This window comes from Fukomys damarensis, unplaced genomic scaffold (genome assembly GCF_012274545.1).
Source record: "Fukomys damarensis isolate Sample0158 unplaced genomic scaffold, DMR_v1.0_HiC HiC_scaffold_24, whole genome shotgun sequence".
Taxonomy (NCBI): domain Eukaryota; kingdom Metazoa; phylum Chordata; class Mammalia; order Rodentia; family Bathyergidae; genus Fukomys; species Fukomys damarensis.
Genome location: NW_022900936.1, coordinates 1,413,662 through 1,435,212, shown reverse-complemented (window position 1 = coordinate 1,435,212; position 21,551 = coordinate 1,413,662). Strand labels below are relative to the sequence as shown.

The window sequence follows — 21,551 nt, the reverse complement described above, 5'->3', positions numbered from 1 at the left end:
TTTTTTTTTTTTTTTTTTTTTTGTGATAGAGTCTTGCTATATAGCTCGGGCTGGCCTTGAACTCGTGATCCTCTTGCCTCAGCCTGCTGAGTGCTAGGATACGGGAGTGCGAAGGTTCAATCTTTAGTACTTAAAGCAGCAAACAACTTGAAAGTATAAAAACATTGAAGTTTAATATGGATAGAGTTCGATCCCTGGTACCAAATATGAACAGAGAGTAAAGCAGAAATTTAGGTTTCTAATCTAGTAATGTTATTGTAATATTTGAGAGACACAAACAGCATCACATCCGTGTATCTTTTGTGTTACGCATAAGTCCTGGGAGACATGGGTCATTTCTGCAGCTCCTTGTTTGTACAGGGTTTCTGGGCTCTCCCTTCCCATGCATGCTGAGGAGGCAGAGGGAGATGGTTCCCAGGGTCTCCTCTCCTGCTTTCAGAATGGGGCAGTCACAGGACTCTTCTGGCACCTGCTGTTAGTTCAGGTCCCTTTATCCTGAAATTATACTTCCACCAAGAGTAGCATGTTTGGGGTGGTCAAAAAGGGGCCCTCCTGTGGGGCTTGATGCTGTGGTCCTGTGGAATCCGTAGAGCTTGGGTCTTGAATGAGCTAGGTGGGACCTCTGGCATTCCACAGTGTGGCCAGCAGAGGGACTTGGTTCAGGGTGACGTGGGTTCTAAGTAGACCAGGAAGCAAGGCTGGGAGCTGGGTGGAGCTGTGCTGCTCTTTCCTGTACTTGGAGAGGAAGGGGTACAGGTAGCCTGATATCTGCTCTTGAGGGCGCAAGTCCTTCCTGTGCTGGGCCACTGGCCTCCCACCTCCTCCTGAAGCCACGGAGCCAGCCTGACGCCACCTTCCTGCTTTCCATGGGCCCTCACAGGACTGGGGGTTCGTCCGTACCAACGTCTTTGCCGGCACCCGGATTGACCCAAGCGCCCTGGTTCAGAGGCTGGAGCTGGACACAAGGAGCATGGCCTCCCTCGGCAGAGGTGAGTGGCTGTGCGGAGGGCAGGAGGGCAGCGGGGCTGCTGCTGCTGAGCAAATTAACCTCTACATTTTTAGAAAAGATCTGGTTCTTATGAAAAACTTAAAGAATAGTTTTGAAAAAACCCATGAACCTGTCCTGTGTCTTCAGCACCCACATACTAATGATTTTAAAGTGAGTCCCAGACTCTGTTGTTTCATTCAGAAGTCCTTTGATGTATTTCTGGGGCTCTTAACAGAGTTAACCTACAGTACCATCCTCAGGAGGTGGGTGAGCAGTTCCTTCCCATTGAGGGAGCAGTGCTCACGTCCACAGCACTGTCACGGTGGAAACCAGGTAGGACCATGGGTCTTTGCCCAGCTTCTCCTTCAGGTTTCTTGTGATCGGGAAGCAGCTTGCTTTTTGTGCCCAGGGTTTGATAAACTCCCCAAGCCTCCTTTATTCTGTTCTCTGACCCAGCCGACCTGTTAGGCCTGTGGGTGGAGAGCAGCCCTCCACACTGGGAGCTGCGGGGCCCCAGCCTCTGCTTTGGCTCTGGAGAGAAGCCCTTTTGTGTACTGTGAGTGGTGACAGCCATGTGACCAGGTCCTCCTGGGAGGCTGCTGGCCCTGTTCTCTGGGGTCTTCCGCTTTCATTTGCACTTTCCATCCTGTTTAGCCTTTAGGGCTTAGATGGCTTCCTTTTTGTCTCACTGACCCAACACTCATTCTCTGGTCTCAGTGATGTACATAATTTTCTTGACTTAATTGAACCACTGATGAACCACTCCCAGGGTTTTCCTGTTTTTTTTTTTTTTTTTTTTTTGTGGTACCAGGGATCAAACTCGGAACCTTGCATCTGTGAGGCAGGCGTGGTGCCACTGAGCTACATCCCCAGCCCCTGTGATTTTTTTTTTCAAGGTTGTATCTACAGTTTGTGAGCACCTCTTATGAGTTGTAGTAATGTCTCAGGTATGGTTTTAACTGCATGTTTTCTGTGGAGTCTCGTCATCCTCTGCATTGTCATTGCTTTGGATTTTATGATTTCTCCAGGGTCTTGTCTGGGGGCCCTGCTGTCCTTTGAGCCTCAACTCCCTCTTGCTGACAGTTCTCAGGGTGACAGTGGAGTGCATGGCAGCTTGTCCCGCCTGGTGTTTCCTGCCATTGTTGCTGGGCCTGCCTAGCACCTGGCCAGCTGTGTTACCTGAGTCTGCTTTGCGCCTGGAGCCCAGGGCTGCGGTTTTGTGGTGACCCACCGGCGCTCACAGCTTTTTGTATGTTTTTGTTCTCAAGCTTGTGTGTATTTGGAACAGTTTGAGTAAGTTTCCTTAGATGTGAGAATGCTTTGGGGAGGCTACTGGGAATTGAACCCAGGACCTCACACATGCTAGGCACATGCAGAACCACTGAGCCACTGGGTTGGCTCTCCCCGTCATGCACCCCTTGTTGAGTCTCCCTTGTTGGCGCCATGTGCTGGGTGTCCCGTCCCTGGCACACAGCACGTGTGCTCAAGTTTCCCTCCAGTCTCCTGGAGCGTTAACAGTGCATTAACTGCATTGCCTGGCTTTGCAGCCTCCGCCCAGCCTGTCTAGTCCTGTGAAGACCAGGCAGGCTTGGTTTCTGCCTTGTGCTCGAAGTCCCAGGGCTCTAAATCCCTGCTCTGCAGCATGCTGCTCCCTTGGTACCTTTGGGAGGGTCCCCATTCCCTTCCCCATGACAGGGCACGTGGCAGTAGAGCAGTAGTAGCCATCCTGGTGGGCACCTGGCAGGTGAGCATCCTGTGTGCATGCACAGACGCTTTGCCTATCCCCTAGATATAGAGTGTTTTCTCAAAAGTGTTAACTGAACACTTAGTCTGAGTACTTCTGATGGAGATGTACAAGAATCTGGACCCCTTTATTTGTGTGTAAAAGCAGAACCCGCCCAGCCCCAGTTTGCCTGGGTCCTTGGCTTCCTTCCCATGAGGGTCCCGGGGACTGGGTTATCCAGCTGCACCTCCCTGCTGCGCTGTGGTGCTGCCTGGCTCTGGCCCAGTGTGGCCTGCGCTTCGCCAGTTGTAGCTTGTGCCATGTCCCGGGAGGATTCAGAGAGGTGCTTCGTGGGCACCCACCAGGGTCCTGACAACCTGGGTCCCAGATGGCTCCGAGGCAGCCTCCAGTATGTGCTCCTTGGCTGTGCCGCTCCCAGCCCCCACCTCCCAGGGAGCAGCTTGGCTGTCTGTGTCCTGGACCGTGGCTCTGGGCCTTGGCACTGGCCCTGGGTGGACACAGGTGACTGTGGGAGCTCACGGAGGATCTGGCACAGATGGGCCAGCTGTACTCCCTCTGGGCTGTGGTATGAAAGACATGGCCTCTAGCTGTGGCCCTGAAGCTGAGGTCTGCACACCCCAGGGAGTGCCCAGGTGTGGGAGGGCTCCTTCCTCTGGGGCCTGGCCCAGCTAAGCCTCAGGGTTCGCATGGCAGTGGGGCCTGGCTCTGCCCTCCTCACGCATAGGCTGAAGAAGGCCTTGTAGCTCCCAGTCTCCTACCAGGTAGGTAGGTGGGTCACATGACTCCTGCCCATGTGCTCATCCTTGTCTCTGGGGCCCTGGAGCTGAGGTGACTGCAGCGTCATGGTCTGGAGGCAGAGCCCTGCCCAGCTTGGGTCATCCTCCCCTGGGACCCTGCCCTGCCTCAGCACCTGCATCCTGGGGGCGGAGTCCCCAGATGTAGACTTGGGTACTCTGGTTTTTTCTGTTTCTCCTGGAGCCCCCCCACCCCAACCCACCCCCATTCCAGGCAGGGACCCTGTGGCTGGGAGGATCTGCGAATCTCTGCAGCGGTTCCCTAGGAAGAGGGTCAAGGGGAAGGGTAGGAGCGCGCAGAGTGGCTGCTCTGGGGCACCCTAACCTCGCCCTCCAAAGACCCTGCTCCCACACAGGTTCTGCATTGCCCTGTACATCAGGGCCAGTGCTGGGAGGGTCTTCCTAGGGCACCAGGTCTGTGTGAAGCAGCTCTTAGCAACTCCGAGTTCAGTTATGGGTGGGGGTTGAGGGCCGTGGCAGACCCAGGTGAGGCCACCAGCACCCTGCCCGGAATGTGCAGCAAGCTAGGTGCCTTGTGCTCGGCCTGGCTAGGTGCGGTGCTGTCTGGTGCCTGCGTCCTTCCACCTAGACATGGAGCTCATACCAGCACTGTGCTGTCCGGAGAAGACGGCCAGAAGCACGCTCGCATGGAGGCCTGCTGGGACCTCAGACCGCCACCTGGGGGACAGTTCATTGCGGCCTCCAAGCTGGGACCACGTGAGGGAGGCTGTCTTGTCACTGTCAGCTGTGCAGGCCTCCAGGAGCCCTGAGGGCATACAGGTGGCCCTCTTAGGTGTCAGGTCCCCTTTGGGAGGTCTGCATCCCCCTATGCACCCGAGCTCTGCCCAGCAGAGGGCAGCAGAGCCTCGTGTCCTTTCAGGTTGGCTGCTGGAGGACAGGCCAAGGGTGGAGCATGCCGGGGTCGGCTTGCCCCACCTGAGGAGGCCCTGGGTTTCCTTTAGGGGTTTCTAGAAAGATAGTTGTGACAGGAACCTCACGTAACCACCTCTGCACCTTCGTCTGCCTTGCCCCAAACTTAAACTTGCACAGACAAGCTGAGCTCTGAGAGACCTCTGTGAGGCTGTCCTCAGAGGGGGCAGCCCCGCCGGTCACTGTGGGAGCTGCTGAGCAGTGACTCATTTACCCCCGGTGTGGCCAGTCTGGCCCTGTGAGTGTTTCTGTGTGGGGCTGTCATGGCATTTCTTGGGTGTCCTGTCCCACCATCATGGAGTGCAGTGCTGTGGGGTTTTTCTTGGCTAGGTGGACTAGGAGCCAGCATGGAGCCAGTTGACTGGTTCTGTCCTGCCCCCCTTCCCTCCTGCTGACCTGGGGCTTTCTGGGTTCAGTGCCTTTGTCCTCAGGGATGGGGGACCCTGGAGCTCCTTCTTGTAGAGCTGGACAAGCAGGCAATGAGACCAGGCCGTGCCAGACACAGAGGCCCTGTCCTTCCCCAGCGGTGGCCACATCTGCTCAGACAGCCTGGGGCTCAAGTGGAAGCCTCCTGCTAGCCTGCGAAGCGGCTGGAACATGCAGCAGAAGGCTGGTCCTATTGTGGGGCTCAGCCAGTCACGCGGTGTGGGAAACCTTGTCGTTATCTCTAGGCCCAGGGGATGGTTACTGTTCGTTACTTTTCTCTTGCTGCTGAGACAGAATATCTGACTCCCAAAGTTAGGGGACAGGTTTATTTTGTGTACAGTTCGTAGAGGTTTCAGTCCATAATCAGGTGGCTCTGAGGCAGGGTGGATGGCAAACAGGCATCACAGAGGAGAAACAACACGGCTCGCAGAAAGTAGCAAAACCAACAAGGGACCTTAATATGATCTTCCTGCCCCTTTCATCGTATTCAGACCACTTGAGGGTGGGTAGCACTCACAGTCTCAATCCTAGTGCCCTCAGCTCCAGCTGCTGTGAGCCAGTCACACACTCTAGATTCAGCCACCTTTGAAAAAGCACAAGGTTTGGGGGTCATATAAACACAGGCCGTAATAGTTACCCACAGTGGTGTGGGAGCCCATGCTGACCAGGGCCAGCATCTGGCTGTGGCCGGCACTTGCCGGCGTGAGCCCAGTCCTGAGGAGGAGGCCTAGGGAGGCTGTCCCTCGTGTGCGCAGGGCGCTGTGGCAGATTTGAGTGTCGTATGGCCTCTGCCCAAGTTACTGTGGGAGTGACGTTCCACCATCGAGAAGGTGGAGCCGCGGCCCTGCTCGTGGGGTCTGCTGTGCCCAGGCCTGCAGGTGCTGCATGTGTCGTCCTGTCTGCTCACCCACTTCTCCATGGAGCAGCTTGTGCCTGGCTATCACCAGGAGGTGGCAGTGGCCCTGGAAGAGAGGAACGACCTTCAGAGCTCCCGCTGTGGGATGAGCCGCCAGGGCGCTTCCAGCAAGGGTATGGGCTGGAAGACCAGCCCCTGGCCTGCTTTCCTTCCCCTTCCCCGTGTTCTGTCTGGCTGCTCCCTGAGGAAGTGACGTTGGGGTTCCCTCCCTTGTCTGGGTGCTGCTGCCTGGGCATTGTGCAGTGTGGTGTGCTTAGCACCGAGGCGCCCTCACAGCTGTGGCCTGAGTGTGGTGCTCTGGCCTGGCGGGAGAGCTGCTGCAGTTCCCGGCGTGTTTCTGCTGTGCATGAGCCTGGCTGCTCCTCACCCACGCCTGCTGCAGGCATTCGAGTAGAGGGCGGCTGTGGTCTCCAAATAGAGACTGGGCGGCGGGGAGCCGCAGGCTGTGCCTGTCCCTGTACCATGACCTGTGTTTTCCACATCCCTCTTGGATGCCTGGCGGAGCCCAGGAAGGGGCACCCCCATAACGTACCACAGGGTTGGGCACCAGACCCTGACCCTCACGGCAGTGCAGTGACACCAAGCACGCAGTGGCCACAGGCGCCCTCCCCTGCAGGCTCATTGCTGGGTGTGTCACCCCTACCTGGCTGTGGAGTGTGGGCCCTTGGTGGGCACTGCACTTTTCCTGGGTGCTGGCTTGAGGATGGGCTGTCTTCTGTGGCCCCAGAGCCCAGGCCTGGCCCAGCTGCCAGCCCTGTGGTGTGCTTGCCACAGCATGAGCCCTCGCGTGGTAGAAGCGTTTGGGTCCGACTCTCAGCCTGGCGCAGGGAGTATCTGTAAGTCACCTGGGGCTGGCACTTCCTGCGGTGACACAGCTGGCCCGAGCACCTGCCATGAGAGAGGTTGGCACCCTGGCCCCACTGAGATGGTGCGAGCACATGCGTCAGTACCTCTGTTCCTTCCTGGAGCAGGGACAAGGCACCACCCCCAACCCCCAGTCTGGGGCAGCTGCAAGCCCTGCTGTGCAGTTTTCTGCACATGCAGCGTGTGACTCTTACAGTGACTATGACATCTCTTTCTTTCTTTGTGCCTTCCTGCTTCTCCTTCCTGTTCCCTCCTGCAGTTCTGCGGGGGCTCACTCGCAGTGTCTTGGTCAACTCCAGGGTCACGTGGGGCTCACCCGGCTGACCCCCAGAGGCACATGTAGGTCTGCTGGAGGTCTGTTCTGCGCCCTGGGAGGTGGTGTGGGGTTTGGGCCCAACTGCTCCCTGGTATCAGCTCCGTGGTCCTTGCTGATCCCTGTGGGTGGCAGAGGAAAACTGAGGGAAAGGCACCAAGCTGTTGTGAAGGCCATCCCAGGGGCCTTGGGCGCCTCCTGGGCGCCCCTTTCCCTCCGGGAGGCTGGTGTGGCTCGAGTACATCTGGATGGGCTCCTGGACCTGCACCAGCCCGCTGGTTTGTCTCCGGGGCCTGCCTGGCTTAGAAGGCCTCCTCTTATCTCCTCTGCGGGGTGTGTGCCGGGCCTGCTCCACAGCCTCGTCATGTCTGCACTCTTTGAGGCTGCTGCAGTTTGGTTTGTTGTGTGACATGCTTGTCCCTGGGGGTGTCTTTATGGACGGTACCTTGGCTCTGTGTGGTGTGCGAGTGATGTTCTTCATGAGCCAGGCTCCTGCATGTTTTGTCTCTCTGCCCTTTTCCTGTTTTTCTTTCAGGCTTTTTGTTTTTGTTTTTGTCTTTTATACAGTGCTGTGCTGGGGGTTGAGCCCATGGTGGTCACTCTGAGCTCTGTCATTGGCCCTTGTTTAAGTTTTTATTTCGATGCAGGTGTCACTAAGTGACCATCGCCCAGGCTGGGCTCACACGCCCTGGGTCACAGGTGTGCGCCCTCGCCCAGCTCAGATTTCCTCCTTTGCTTTGAAAGCGCTGCTTGTGTGACAGCAAAGTGACCTGGGGTTCTCTACGGAGGGTTCTCCCTTGATAGCACATTTTGAATCGGTTCCTGTGATTTTTTTTAAAAAATCTTTTAGAGATTTTAAACTTTTTGGCTAGTAAAACTTTTGTCTTGTGTTTTTCTGTTTCATGCTATCTTTATAGCTACTCTTCTCTTTCACATGTTGGCCAAGAGACCTGGAGTAAGCAGGTGGCTCCCACTGTCCCTGATGGCGGCCCTGTAGCTAGCATACACCACCCTCAGCCCGGGGTTGGGTTGCAGGGGAGCCAGTGTCTCCATGGTTCCTGTGACCTTCACCTGTCAGCCCCAAGTGGCCTTTTCCTGGTCCACTCTGCGGCACAGCCCTCAGAGTGCTGGGCTCCGCGTGGCCGTGTCCTCCTTGGCTTGTGTGTGGCCATGGCGGCAGAGGTCAGCCCAGGTGCTCTGTGAGGACAGGGAGCAGGTTGTCTGTCCTCCCCTGCCTGCACCTGACGTGTCGGCCAAGGGGACGAGCATCCCGTGGAGCTAATGGTGCTGCTGGGCTGTGGGGCTGGCTTCGGAGGGTTGCTGCTTCCTGAGTCTCCGATGTCCCTGGAAGCTTGCAAGTTGAAGGCTTGGAGCCCAGTGGATGGTGCTGTGGGAGGTGGTGGCCACTTGAGCGGTCTGGCCAGGAGTTGTTCGGACCTTGAAGAGGAGTGGGGCCTGGCCTTGCTCCCTCCCTTTGCTTCCGAGGGGATCCTCCTCACCAAGGCCCCAAGCCAGGGGCCAGGACCATGCGTACCCTCCCTTCTCTCGGGCCTCTTTTCTCTGGGTTTGTCACTGCACCAAGAGCTTAGCATGGGGAACGGTAAAGGGAGCCTGGGCAGGCAGAAGGCGCACTGGAGATGTTGGGCCTACGTGTAGGTGGCAGTGGAGGGTGCCACGGTGAGGTTCGTGGCCCTGTAGCTGCCATGCTGCTGATGGTGGCTCGGCGGCTTGGTGTCTTGAGTGGTTTCCACTGCAATCCTGTGGAACAGATTGCTGCTGGCTGCTGTGCTGCCACCTTGGGCTGGGCTGCCCCAGACCCGCTGTTCCTGCTCTGCTCCAGTTCTGGTTCTGATGGCAACATGGCCATTGCGGGTCTTGCTTTGTCACTGAGGAGCGTGTGTGGACCTGTCCTCTTCCCACCTCTCTGGGGCTGCAGTGGTGGTGCTGTTGACCTGGTCCTCAGGGTGGCCCTGCTCCAGAACCACCTGGGGCATCCGCTGCTCCCCACTCATCCCTGTCCTAAGCCACTGAGCAGGGGTGCCAGCGGGGTCGTCTCCCCATGGCCCCCTGTCCAGACCTGTAAGGATTCTGCAGAGGCAACGTGGTCCCACATGTCATGCCCGTTGGCTTGAGGACACCAGCCTCTGGAGGCCCAGTAGGCAGAGAGGGCCTCCTGCTCTGCCCCGGGTTCTGTATCTGCACGAGGCTGGTGTGGGCTGGGTCCCCTGCCAGCTACACTGTCCGAGCAATGTCTGAGCTGCGACTGTCCTCGGGAGCTCAAACCTTTGTAGCTTTGGGTAGGGTGCTACTCCTGCGGAACCTGCTTTCTCATGTGGAAAATCCAGTGGGCCTCTGACTGAAATGCACCTGGTCCCCGGTGTCCCAAGGCTATTCGCACATGCTTTCCCAGGTCCTCTGCCTCCTGGGTAACCACCAATGGTGACGGTGACAGTGACGGTGACGGTGGAGGCCCAGCATGGTGTGGTATTGCTGAGATGGCCGGATATGGTGGTGCAGGCTGCCCGGGTGCAGCACAGAGCAGTGGTGAAAGCAGAGTAGACTCTTGGTCCTGGAGCCTAGGGGTGGACATCATGGTGTCACAGGGCTGGTCCCTTGAGGTCTCCCCTGGGCTTGCTGATGGCTTCTGTGTGTGTCCTGGCCCTGTAAGGACACTGGGGACTTTATTTCCCTTTAGCTCTGTGACACTGTCTACAGGTACTGTCACACTCAGAGTCCTGCGGCTGGGAACAGTCCAGCCCCTCCTCGTGGGGGTGTGCCGCACATTGCCTCAGGACCATGCCGAGCAGGGATAGGAGAGGGCATGGGCAGGCCCTGTGGCCACACTTTGCCACAGGTACCGGCGCCCTCCGTGTGCCCATGTCCATGGTAGGCCTGAGCCTGGAGGTGGTGCTCAGCAGCTGGAAGGACTCCCAAGCCAGCCGGCTCTGTCACCAAGGCTGGGCGTGGGCTGTGGCGCAGGACCCCAGCACATCACCTTGACCTTCCCTCCACTGGCCCAGGGTGACTCTGTGGCATGCCTGGCGCAGGTCTCCTAAGCCCTGCCCTGTGGCTGTGGCTTCTGCTGCGTGGTGCCTGGGCCCTTCATCCTCCAGGACACTGGTGGCCTGGCCTATAGTCTGGATGGCAGCACAGTGAGAAGCAGTCGGCCGGGCCTAGGACCTGAGGCTGGGCAGGTGGCACTGGAACAAGGGGTGCTCACATGTCCAAGCACAGGACAGTGCTTCTACTCCCACCCTGCCCTGGGGTGGCCAGATGTCTGCCAGAGGTGGCAGCACCCTGTATAAGGGCACAGGGCAGCTGGCACATTGCTCCTGTCCTCCTGGAGCAGGACTGGACAGCCAGCCTGGCTGCAGAGGGGATGTGGCAGCTGGATGAGGGCTGGTTACTGGTTTCTGGGGGATGAATGGGCAGTAGGCACAGGGATGGTGCAGGTGGCCAGAGCAGGAGCCCCACCTTGGGTGTCCTTGTTGTCTGCCTTCATTGGGACATGTGGAATGCTTTCCTGGACTGCAGGGGTCGGGGCATGTCTTCCTGCAGTCCCAGCTGGTGACCCTGGGGTACAGCTGGGAACAGGCACACACCTAGGACCAACTGCTGTCCTGTGTGTTTGCCAGTTGCTGCCCAGTTCACATCCCATGTAGGCTTGGCCTTCCCAGGGCCATGTGGTCAGCTGTGCTCAGTCTGAAGTCACTGGCTGGGGTGGGCAGGGTCTACCTCATTGGTAACTCTGCCTGGCTTTCTGGGCAGCCAGTGGTCAGGGGCCAGGCTGTCACCTTAGAGGGTGCTGGTGCCTGGAGAACCTGGCACTGTGCTGGCACCTGCTGCGTGTGTCCTGGGGCTGCACGGAGCCCATGGAAGGGAGGCTAGGGCTGGTGTCACCGTGGGCACAGCTGACTGCCGTGAGCCGCAGTAGCCAGGCTCCAGGGTGCCACCGCCAGCACAGTGGGAACCCACTCTGTCCTAGCCTCGGGCACCATGGGCATGGGGGTTTGGGGCTGAAGTACCCAGGACTTATCTGTGTGTTCTCTCTCCACAGGTGCTGAGGCAAAGGCCATTTTGCCCAAGAAGGAGAAACTCAGGCTGCGGCGGGAGCGATGGCTGCAGAGTAAGTTCATGCCCTTGTCTCCGGGGCAGCCATGCCAGCTGCTTTGTCCTGCACCCAAATGCATGGCCAGGCTCCCACACAGGGTACTGGTCAGTTTCCTGCTGGGAGCCCAGAGCAGGTACCCAAGAAGTCACCTGGCCCTGTCAGGGAGGTGGCAGGAGGCCTTGGTGACGGCTACCCCTTCCCTGTGCGCGCACCTGCTGGCTGGTGCTTCTTGCTCCCAGAAGGCTGTCTCTTGAGGCTGCTGCTCTCAGCCCCTTGTTTGTCAGAGTCCTTTTCGCTTCCTGTGGTAAGTGTTTTAATTTCGGAAGTTGCTTGTACTAAGTCCTGCCCTTTGTCCGCTGGCCTGTGCACAGCCGAGCCCCTTTGTCCTCCCTGGTGGAGGGCGGACGTGCTCTGGGCTCCCAGCCAGCCTCCCGCAGGCTGAACGCCTCTCCTCTCACTCCGCAGCCTGAACGCCTCTCCTCTCACTCCTGCTCCGAACGTGTAGTTGTTTTTTGAGACACTAACGAGCTGCTAACATTCTTCTGAAGAGTTTCTTATCTTTGCACAATGATCACAAGAAAGGTTGTTTTGTAATTTTTTTCTAGTTAGCTTTTTATTGTGATTCTGCTGACTTTGTAAACTTATTTTGGAATGTTTTCTTCTTTACTTTCTCAGATCTTGAAATGTTTATGTTATCGTTTCCATGAGGGTTTTAAAGGAAATGTGTTCTTTGAAGGTAGTCATTAGAGAAACTTGTCAGTTTATTCCAGGAATACTAATTTTATGTTTTCTACCATTTTGTGGGTGTTGTTTACATGGTCCATTCTTTCATTTTCTCTTTCATAATTCGCAGTGCAAAACCATGCAAGGTAGCTCCGGAAGTGTTTGTGGACCAAGGCCATGCAGACCTGAGACTTTCTGGGTATATTTTTGTGATGTGTAATTTTTCATCTCTGATGCTCGTTTGTTTTGCTTTTTGTGACAAGTTCTCGCTGTGCAGTTCAGCCTGGCCTTGAACTCACTGTGTATTTCAGCCTGGCCTCGAACTTGTGATCCTCCTGCCTCAGCCTCTGAGTGCTAAGATTACAGCCACCACATCCAGCTGGTGCTTGGTCTTTTTATGAATTGCTTGACTTGATTTTTGCCACTTGTATTTTTCTGAAATAATCAAGTTTCAGCCTTTTGTAGCCAAGGGCTATATGTTAGTTTCTCCTTATTAAATGCCTGTCATTCTTCTCTGTGCCTTTTTTCTGATGAGTAGCTGGGTAGTTCTGTCTCTTCCTGTCCAGGAATTCTTGAATTTGGTCGTCAGCCCTCCTGCTTTCTAAATAATTTGTTTCTGCTTCATTAGCTCCCTGCTCAGGCTTTCCTTAGGTTTGCTTGCCTTGCTCACCCACCTGTCGCCATCATGTTTTCTTTAAGAAATGAAAGGCTGTAAGTTGGCCTCTGAATATAGCATTAGCCGCATCTCCCAAGTTGTTTTTGCTTCATATTTTATTGTCGAAAGTGGGATTCAGAAAAGCGGGAAGCACTGATGGTGAACACCCTCGACCCGACCTGTGGGTTTTACACTTAGTGTCCTGCTCCTCTGTCATGGAACTGCCCGTGTGTCCATCCCCATCTCTGTCTGTCCCCAGGTCAGTAGCAGATGGTATTGCACTCCCCTGAGTCATCCTGCCAGGGTCCGATTTATCCCAGAGCCTTTCTTCCTGTCACAGCCGCATCTGTGTATGGTGATGGGCATTTCAGCTATTGCTTGCACCTGTGCTGAAATCCCTTCCAGGTGTTCCCTCACCGCCAACCCTGGCCCCGACAGCTGCTCTGGTTGGTTCACAGCTCTGCCCCGTGGGCCGCCCACCTGCCTGCCTGTCTGTCTGCGGGAGGCATGGTGCAGGGCGGGCCTTTTGGAGGAGTGTGGTACGCATGCTCCTTGCCAGTCTCCTGTGGCTAGTACTGGCTTTGCCATGTTTGGCTTGACAAGTGAGGCTGGACAAGCACCCGTGTTCTGTGGCCGTGTTTTCCCTCCTCTTGTATAAACACTCAGGAATGGAACGCTGGGTCATAGGGTGGGTGCATGTTTAGTCTCATGAGCCACTGCCAGACACCCTGCCTCTGTGCCCCTCCTGCAGCGTGGGAGAGTTGGTGGTCACTGCCTTGCCCACACATGTGCCGTCCCTGGCCCGACCTGGCGGTGGTGCTGGCTGCTCCAGGCTGTCTGGCATCACAGGGAGGGCATTGTCGTGAGCCTCCTGTGTCTCCTGCCTGTGCCTCCTCTCCAGGGAAGTTCCTTTTATTACTGAGGTTCTCCGAGTTCTCTGTGTCCTGGACATCAGTCCTTGGGCAGCTATGTTTGCAAATATTTCCTCACAGACTGTGATTGGCCTGTTCATTTTCTTAAATTTTTCTATGACAGGAATTTAATTTTGAGAAGTCTGGTACTTTTTTCTTGCATGGTTATGGTGTATGTGCCCTATTTAAGAGAACTTTGCCTAGTTCATCATCGCGATATTTTTCTGTGTTTTCCTCTGAACTCCTTAAGGGCCTGCTTTGTATCCAGGCGCTCCATCCTGAGTCGATGTTGCTCTGCGGGGGTGGCGGCTGCAGAGATCCCTCCTTGCTTTCCTCGCCTTCCTCGCCGTATGCCTCATCCTTGGGCAGGTGCCCTCCTCCAGCAGGCCCTCTCGTCCATGATGGCGACGGGCCCCATGTCCTCTCCGTGGAATTACGTCGTTCACCTCTGGGCTGCAGTTTGCCTGAGTCCTGGCATCCTCGGCGCAGTTGCCCTGTCAGCGGATCTTTGGCCCACTGCTACTGTGGCTCCCCTTATGGAGGCTTCTTTCCGTTTTCCCTTTTCCTGTTTGTGTATTTACTTTTCTGGCATTTGTTTGGTTTGGGCAGATTTATTGCTAAATAAGTTATAATTTTTGGCGCTCTTTTTTTTTGTTTGTTTGTTTTTTGAGACAGACCTGGAACTCACTATGTAGCCCAAGCTGGTCTCGAACTCACAGTGATCCTCCTGCCTCAGCCTCCCGAGTGCTGGGATTACAGGCGTGAGCCACCACACCCAGTTTGGCCCTCTTGTAAATGGAATTTGTCCCATTTCTAGTGTGTAAAGTGCCTGGTTTGTGTGCCATGAATCTGCTGCAGTCTCACATCAGTCTGGCAGCTTCTTTGGGCTCCAGCATGTTCAGGAGTGTGTGCTGTGCTGTGCCTTCATCAGGTGGCTGTGCTCATTGTGTTCCAGTAGCTGCCCCGCTGTGGTTCTGCCCCAGCCCCTTGGCCACGCCCACTATTCCCGCCTCTCGGTTCCTCGCTGCAGGGCCACCATGCTGCCTGGGCCCTTGTGTTCTGGGCAGGTGTTACCAGAGCATGGTGGCCATCTGCCCCAGGTCCCACACACATGCTCTGGGCTCCTGTCCTGACGCCCCATGTTAGCAGACTTCTCTAACCATCAGTCTTGAGAGATAAACTGTTTATAGTTGGGATTTTCTTTTCCTTTATTTCTAGTGAGGCATTGTTTTTTGGCCTGTGATTTCTCTTACTGTAGTGTTATTTGCTTATTCATTTGCTGACAGGGTCAGCTTAGGCTGACCTTAGACTCAGTCCTCCTGCCTCAGCCTGCTGGGTGGCTGGGATTGTGCAGGCACCTCAGGCCAACCTGTAGCATTTAACTCACACATAACTCACCCTGCAGAGCAGGGAGAGAGCCACGGCCGCTGGTCTGGTACCTGTCTGTGCTTGCTGCATGTCTCTTTCTCCTGCCCTGTTCTGGGTTATGTTTCAGGTCTGTTTCAGATCTAGGGGTCTGTGCAGCTGGCCCTCTTTTATGTTGAGTCTTCTTAAAAACAGAGTGTAGAACCTGGCCTGCAGCCGGAAGCCTGGGCTGTGCCTGCATCTATCTGCTGAGAAAGCAGCCCCGGCTGCACCTCCGAGCTCAGGGTGACCTGGGGCTGCGTCTCATGTGGACACAGTGGCAAGCACAGCTGTCCAGGGTGCCGTGGCTGGCTGTGTCTGGCGTCTGGCTGCAGGTGCGGTATTGACTGGACATGCTCTGTCCAGGGCCTTCATCCCCATGTGGCTTGTTGAGCACAGTGGGCGTGGATTCGAACCAAGCCGTCACACTGATTTCCTGACCCTGAGCCCTCCTCAGGCCCCGCTCGGCCTTTGGTGTTGCCTTCTGTATTCTGGGGTCTGCAGCCCCAGCCCTCCTGGCTGCCTGCCCCCCACTCCAGGGAGAGGAGCTGCTCCAGATGTTTACCACTTCCACCTCCGAATTGTCACCTCATGAATCTCAGTAATCCCGGAGGTGAGGGGGAGGGTGTCTTTCCTGGGCCACCACCCTGGGCCTGCCGGGGCCTGGTGTCCTTGTCTGTGCAGCACAGAGCTCACTGGGGGCTCACATGTAGCCAGGAGCACAATGGGCTGGTTCTGTGCTTTGGTGAAGAACACATCTGCAGGCCATACCTTCCCCACGTGGATGCCACAGCCGCTCCTCCATGCCTGCGCCCTCGGCCCTCTCTTGGCAGGGGCCTGCCCTGCCTGCCCTCATGTGGGTGCTGCATGACCAGCTTCCTGCAGGAGGCGCCATGCCAGTCTCGATTGGTTCAATGGCCGTGGCCTGTAGCCAGGTCTGCGCCAGCATCTGTCTGCTGAGGAAGCAGCCTGGGCCTCGGCTCCAAGCTCATGCTCAGCCTGTAATTAAAAGGCCTGCTCTGTGATTACAAGGAAAAAATAGCTTGGAGCCAGCCGACCCTCTGGTCCCCTGGTGGGGCGTGGGTGACGGCAGGAAGTGTGCAGGTGACAGGTACCTGCCCTTCCTCATCCTGCCCCCTTGGCCCCAGAAATCGAAGCCATCAAGCTGGCCGAGCAGAAGCGCAAGGAGGAGCAGAAACGCAGGGCCACAGTGGTGGTGGGTGACCTACACCCCCTGAGGGACGCCCTGCCAGAGCTGGAGGAGCTGGAGGCCCGCCGCCCACCGCTGCCCAAGGGGTGAGTGTCGCAGGACTGGCCTGTGGGAGCTGTGGCCAGGGGACCAGTCCCCAGGGGAGCAGGAGTATGTATGCTCAGCTGCACCTGACCCCAGACCCTCACACCCTGAGTTGAGCCTTTGAGGCACTATGGCTATTGGCTGGGGCTTGGGGACACCTGCGCCCTTTGTACCCCTTCCATCAGCCCGGGCTGCCTGGCCTGTTGTCACATGTGTGCTCGATCCCAACCTCAGGGCCTTGGCACGTGCCCATCTGTCCCTTCCTGCTCCTGCAGGTGGGGTGACCCAGGCCTGCTCCTCAGTGGTGTTGCCTGCCCACACTGGCTGTGCGCCTCCCTCCTGGGGCCTAGTGGCCTGCGTATCGGTGCCTGGAGCCTGTCCTTTTCAGGCAGCCCAGGGGGGACAGCAGGTCCGAGAGGTCAAGGAGCTGGGCCTCAGCTTTGGGGAGCAGCTGGGGTAGCACCAGGGGCTTTCCGTTCTGTCACAGGGGCTGGGCTTCCGCCTTTTTTTCCAACATTACTACTCTTGCATCTTAAAAATAATTATTTTCTGCTGATGAATTTCCTTCTGAGGGGATAGCACCATGGAGGCCCTGCAGGCTCGCACTGACAGGGGCTTCCACGGGTGGGGCTGGGTGGGGCGGGACAGCGCTGGCTGCCGAGATTCTTCGCCTGGGTCTTGAGCAGAAATGTGACCCGGTCAAGGGTCCTTCGCCTCTTCTTGGTTTTCTCATCTGAAAAATGTGCTGGGCTCCTGGAAGGGAGGGAGGGCTGTGTAAACAGCTGCCGCCAGCCGGGGAGGAATGTGCTGGGCCACCGGGGTGCAGGCTGGGGCTCAGGGTCGCCATTCTCCTCGTCACTGTGTTCCTGCTCGGGTGCACGCGGTGGCGCAGGGCGCGTGGGACCAGCCCGGCCTCCCGGTTTCCTCTTGGTGAGTAAGCTCCCCGTCTACACAGGTCACACCGAGGTTACCCAGCAGTGTCCCCCTGCCCTGGGGGACCTGGCATAGGGGCAGCCTTAGCCCTGGACCACCAGCTTAGGAAACAATGACCCTGAGCCAGCAGGCACAGGGGAGCCCCCAGTCCCCAGCCAGTGTAGCCGGGCCTAGGGCCCTGAGGCACCAGCTTCCGTTGCTTTGGAGGCCACGATCCTAGAGGCTGGGCAGTATGCACCAGAGCCTGACAGTCATTCCCCAGGTAGGCAGCAGCTCAGGCACTGTTTTGAGAAAACAGAAAATGTCTTCCAATTTTAAAAGAACGTAAATAGGAAAGCAGGCCTTGGTCAGGAGTCTGAATCTAGGTGTTACTCAGAACTTGGGCTCTCTTCTGCCCTTTCTCCAGGCCACCTCACTGCGGGTGGTGAGTGGCACTGTCACCTGCTCCTTGTGAGGCCCACAGCTCTTGGGGGAAGCTTGGCGACTGTTCCACTGCCCATCCTTGCTGACCCTTGGGGGAACTGGGTGCCTCCTGGCCAGGCCTGGCGCTGGCTCGGAAGATCCTGGGACATCTGGTGTGGGCAGCCCCCCGGGGACCCCTGGGTGCACACGGGTGTCCTCAGCGTGTAGGTGTCGCCTCTGGGTTCCGGGACGGATGACCGGTGCTGCTGGCCACCCGGTGTCCGCTTGTAGACCTGGCAGCCTCTGGCCCTCTGCTGTGGTTCTCGGCCTTGAAGACTCAAGGTGTGTGTGCTCAGGGGTGTCCGGGCGCGTCAGTCGGACGTGGGCTTCATCGTGGACATGGCGGCAGCTCTGGTGCAGGTTGCCCTGCAGCGGCAGCCAGTGCAGGACCCGTGCCTTTCTCACCCCGGCTCCCTGGCTGCTGAGGTGGGCGGACTCGATGGGCAGTGTTGGTGACAGGGTCCTCTGTTCACAGCAGGGTGAGTGGCCAGCCCCAGCCGGGCGAGCTCAGCCGGATGAGTGCAGCCCAGAGGCAGCAGCTCCTGTGAGTATGGCTCCAGGTGCCCGGCAGCACTTCCCGTGTTGTCACCCATCGCTGTCCTGGGTCTGATGCCCACTGGGTGCCTGGGGGAGTGCAGGGGAGGGGCCGGCAGCAGGAAGCTGGGCCCTGGCAGCCCGGGCCTATGAGGCGTCCCCATGACAACAACCCAGAGCCCAGGCCGGCATGGTCTGGAAGTGCCCGTGGTCACCTGGGGTTCAGCCAGTACGCTCTGGGCTCTGAGTGCTCCTGTGACCTTTGGGCTGCAGAGCACTCTGGGAGGGTGACCTGGTTGGGGTAGAGCAGGCAGTGGGGGTGGGGTGGCCAGCATCACCATGGTGCAGGCCCTGAGCCCTTTAGTGACAGCCTGTCCCACCCCCTGCTCAAGCACTCGTGTGGCTATTTTGGGCTTGCTGGGGAGCAGGTGCCTCTTATGTAAGACCTGCGTGTCTGTAGGGCGTGCAGGCTGCAACACTGCCATCTCCGCTCTGCGGGGTGACCCCCATAGACCCCTGGGCAAGCAAGTGGCCCCTGGGGCACCAGGCACTTTTTGGATGGTGATGCCAGGCTCTGCTGTCCACTGCTGTGGTGGGGCCGGGGTGTGCGGGGCTGGTCCTCCACACCCTGGATGGTGGGTGCTGCTTCTCAGGCCTCCCTGCAGGGCCGGGGGCTCCCCTGCTGCCTCCTGACCTGTGGTCTCTTCTTTCAGTGAGGAAGAAAGGACCCGGTTCCTGGAGCTGCTGGCCAGCCCAGCCTACAGAGCCAACCCCCTACTGGCCATTGGGCAGCAGCTGGCCCTCCAGATGCAGCGGGAGGGCACCAGCCAGCTGTGATGAGGGCAGGGTGCTGCCTTCTCCGAGGCTGTGCCCTCAGCAGCCTCCACCCTTCAGGACCTTCACTTTGTCAGAGAGGAGAGCAGCCTCCTGCAGCCATACAGCCTTCATGACTCCTGTGCTGCTACCCAGGGTGCCTGTGTTGGGGCGGAGCTTGGCAAGGCTGAGATGGTGGCTGGGCAGAGCTGCGTGTGTCCCCCGGGGCCCTCAGGCGTGGCCTCCCCGCCATTGGACACCGTGCACGGGTTCCCAGCTTTGCCTGCTGAAGGAATCTGGGCAGGCCGCCTGGCTGAGCTCCTCAGATGCCTGCAGCAGCCCTTGGGGCCCACCTGGCACCCGTGTGCTGCCCCCCCGGGTCGCCTAGGACCCCTCCTGCTCCTGTCCCCTCATCCACACCACCCTTGCCAGGGTTGCGGCTTCCTCCTGGCCCCTACATCCTGCTCAGTTATGCCGCTCACCACCTGTTGCGGGGTCTCTTGGCCAAGTGGCAGGGTGGTTTCACACACCTGACTAGGCACTGGGGTTCGTGGGTGGCCGCCTGGCATCCTCAGGAGGCAGAACGGGAGGAGTTGTGTCCTGGCCCTACAGCCCCGAGGGCTCTGCACTCTCTCAGTGGTGTCCCTGCTGTGCAGGACCCGCTGCCATGTGGCCGGCAGGGGCCCTGAGAGGCTCAGGACCACATGCATCTGAGAGGGGTCAGCACCAGCGCCTGCTGCCCTCTTACTGATAGTCTCTGTGCCCCCAGCTTCCCATGCCATCTCTGAGGCCACAGTTGGAGCCCACGTCCTGGACCCCCTTTCCTAGGAGAGCACTGAAAAGCGACAAACAGGGACACAGTGGGTAGCAGCTCCCAGTCCCTGGGGTCCAGGCGAGACCACACCCCAGGCCATGTCCGGTCCCAGTGGAGAGGAGCAGCCTAGAGGTGGTGTTGGTGACACCTCTTCCTGCAGGAAGCTCGGGACAGAGCCTGCTGGTACATGGCCTGGTGGGTGGCGGGTGGCTCTGTCTTCAGGCTCTGTGTGCACAGGCCTTGCAGCACACGCACCTTCACATGTGTGGCTGTGTGAGCTGTCCCCAGCTGCCTGCTCTGTAGGTGATCTGTGAGCCGTCCGAGGTGACCTGGGCCTGCCTGGCCTTTGGTCACTGTCCCTTTCCTGGGGATCAGGGCCTTCCCTTCAGGGACCCCTGGGGAAGCGGCAGTGACAGCAGCTGGGGCATGGGGCTGCCTCGGGGTTGAGCCGGTCCTGCCTTGGGGACACGTGAGCTGAGGTGTGACAGGAGGGGCCACCAGGCTGCTGTCATCCGAGCAGGTGTGGGTGGGGCACCTCGCGTTCCGTGCAGGGCTCAATTGTGAGCGCCTGCCTGCCAGGATCCCCACAGGACCGGCGCCCTGCTTTCCTGACAGCACACGGGTCCTCCGTATGTGGAAAGACAGATGCCAGGGAGCAGCAGGCCTGCTCGTGGACCACTAGGAGCTTTGCTGTTCTTGTATATTTTCTGTCTTTGGAGGATGAAAGAATGAACATGGATTACTTTGTAATAAACTTAGGTGGAAAAGTTGTGCAGTTGAGTGGCATTCACACTTTTTAAGCCCGAAGCTTTCAGTCCACTTCTCATTTCAAGGGTAAACAGCAGGTAAAAGCCTCCTGGGGCACTGCGGTGCTGGATCCCTGGATGTGTCCACCTCTGTGTGGCCTCTCAGAAGAGCCATGGGAGGAGCTGTGTCCAGGAGAGTCTGGTGAGAGGTGGAGGAAAGTGTCGCTGGGCTGTGCCCTGAAGGGTGGGGGCCCAGACTCCATGGGGGGACGGCCCCCTCTATATTGTACCCTGCCGTGAGTCTGCCTCAGCTCGGGACCAAGGCAGCTTGTCGTCTTGAGCCACTCGGTAATTTTCTCAGGCACGGCAAGCTGACTGACAGACACCCCAGATAACCACAGGTGCCGGCGCTGGGGTGAAGGGCTCCCCTCCCGAGCCCCCACCAGGTCCCCTGGCATCCTTCCCCCCCGAGTGGGGCTGTCCCCACAACTGGGCCTCGCCTCAGCTGTGCTGCTGCTGCTGCGGAGAGATGTTGGATACTCAGGCCACGGGCTCCTCCTCAGGCTGCACTACCCGTGCGGTGGTTTCTGTGGCTGCCAGGGCCGGGATAGTCACAGCCAGGAGGCCCACAGTGTGTTGGAAATGTGACGTCCCATAGCACTCATTGCGCTGGCTGGGGCCCCTGCTGTGTGTGACCTTTTCAGGACTGATTAGCACCTGCAGGCCTCTTCCCACCTCTGGTAGATGTGGCTCCAGGGGTTGTCCTCAGTCTTGGCATTGTGGACACCAGGGTTTTAGAAGTCCCTGTCCCCACTCCCCAGGGAGAAGACAGCGTGTGGTCAGTGGCCTCCACTGGCGTGGGCAGGACAAAAGATGCTGGGGCACTGGGCTTCGGGTCTGGGGAGGGACACAGTTGGGGTGGGGCAGGGAGAGGAGGGTTTAGGGCACCTCAGACCTGGGCTCCCTGTCCACAGGCAGACCCTGCTGCACCTTTATCTGCGGCGATGTCCCCAGAGTTCTGTGCCGTTTTCCTGTTCGCCCACCACGTGGCAAGTTCCGGGAGCAGAGGCCTCTGCCCTGTGTCCCGTGGCAGCCGGCACCTTGGAGGAGGTGAGGGAGGGAGGGGATGCGTGAGCAGGTTGTGAGCAGTGAGAAGCATACGGCGGGGCCTGTGGG

The 21,551-nt window shown here is 58.1% G+C and overlaps 1 protein-coding gene across 1 annotated transcript; it reads left to right on the top strand.

Moving 5' to 3' along the window:
• The first annotated feature begins 654 nt into the window (after positions 1–654).
• Fam207a (family with sequence similarity 207 member A) lies at positions 655–20,396 on the top strand. The gene is made up of 5 exons (XM_010636590.3): positions 655–989; positions 11,033–11,101; positions 15,928–16,075; positions 17,944–18,012; positions 18,716–20,396. Exons 1-5 carry the CDS (start codon positions 971–973, stop codon positions 18,837–18,839), a joined length of 429 nt encoding a protein of 142 aa, XP_010634892.2. The 5' UTR covers positions 655–970; the 3' UTR covers positions 18,840–20,396.
• Positions 20,397–21,551: the final 1,155 nt, after the last annotated feature.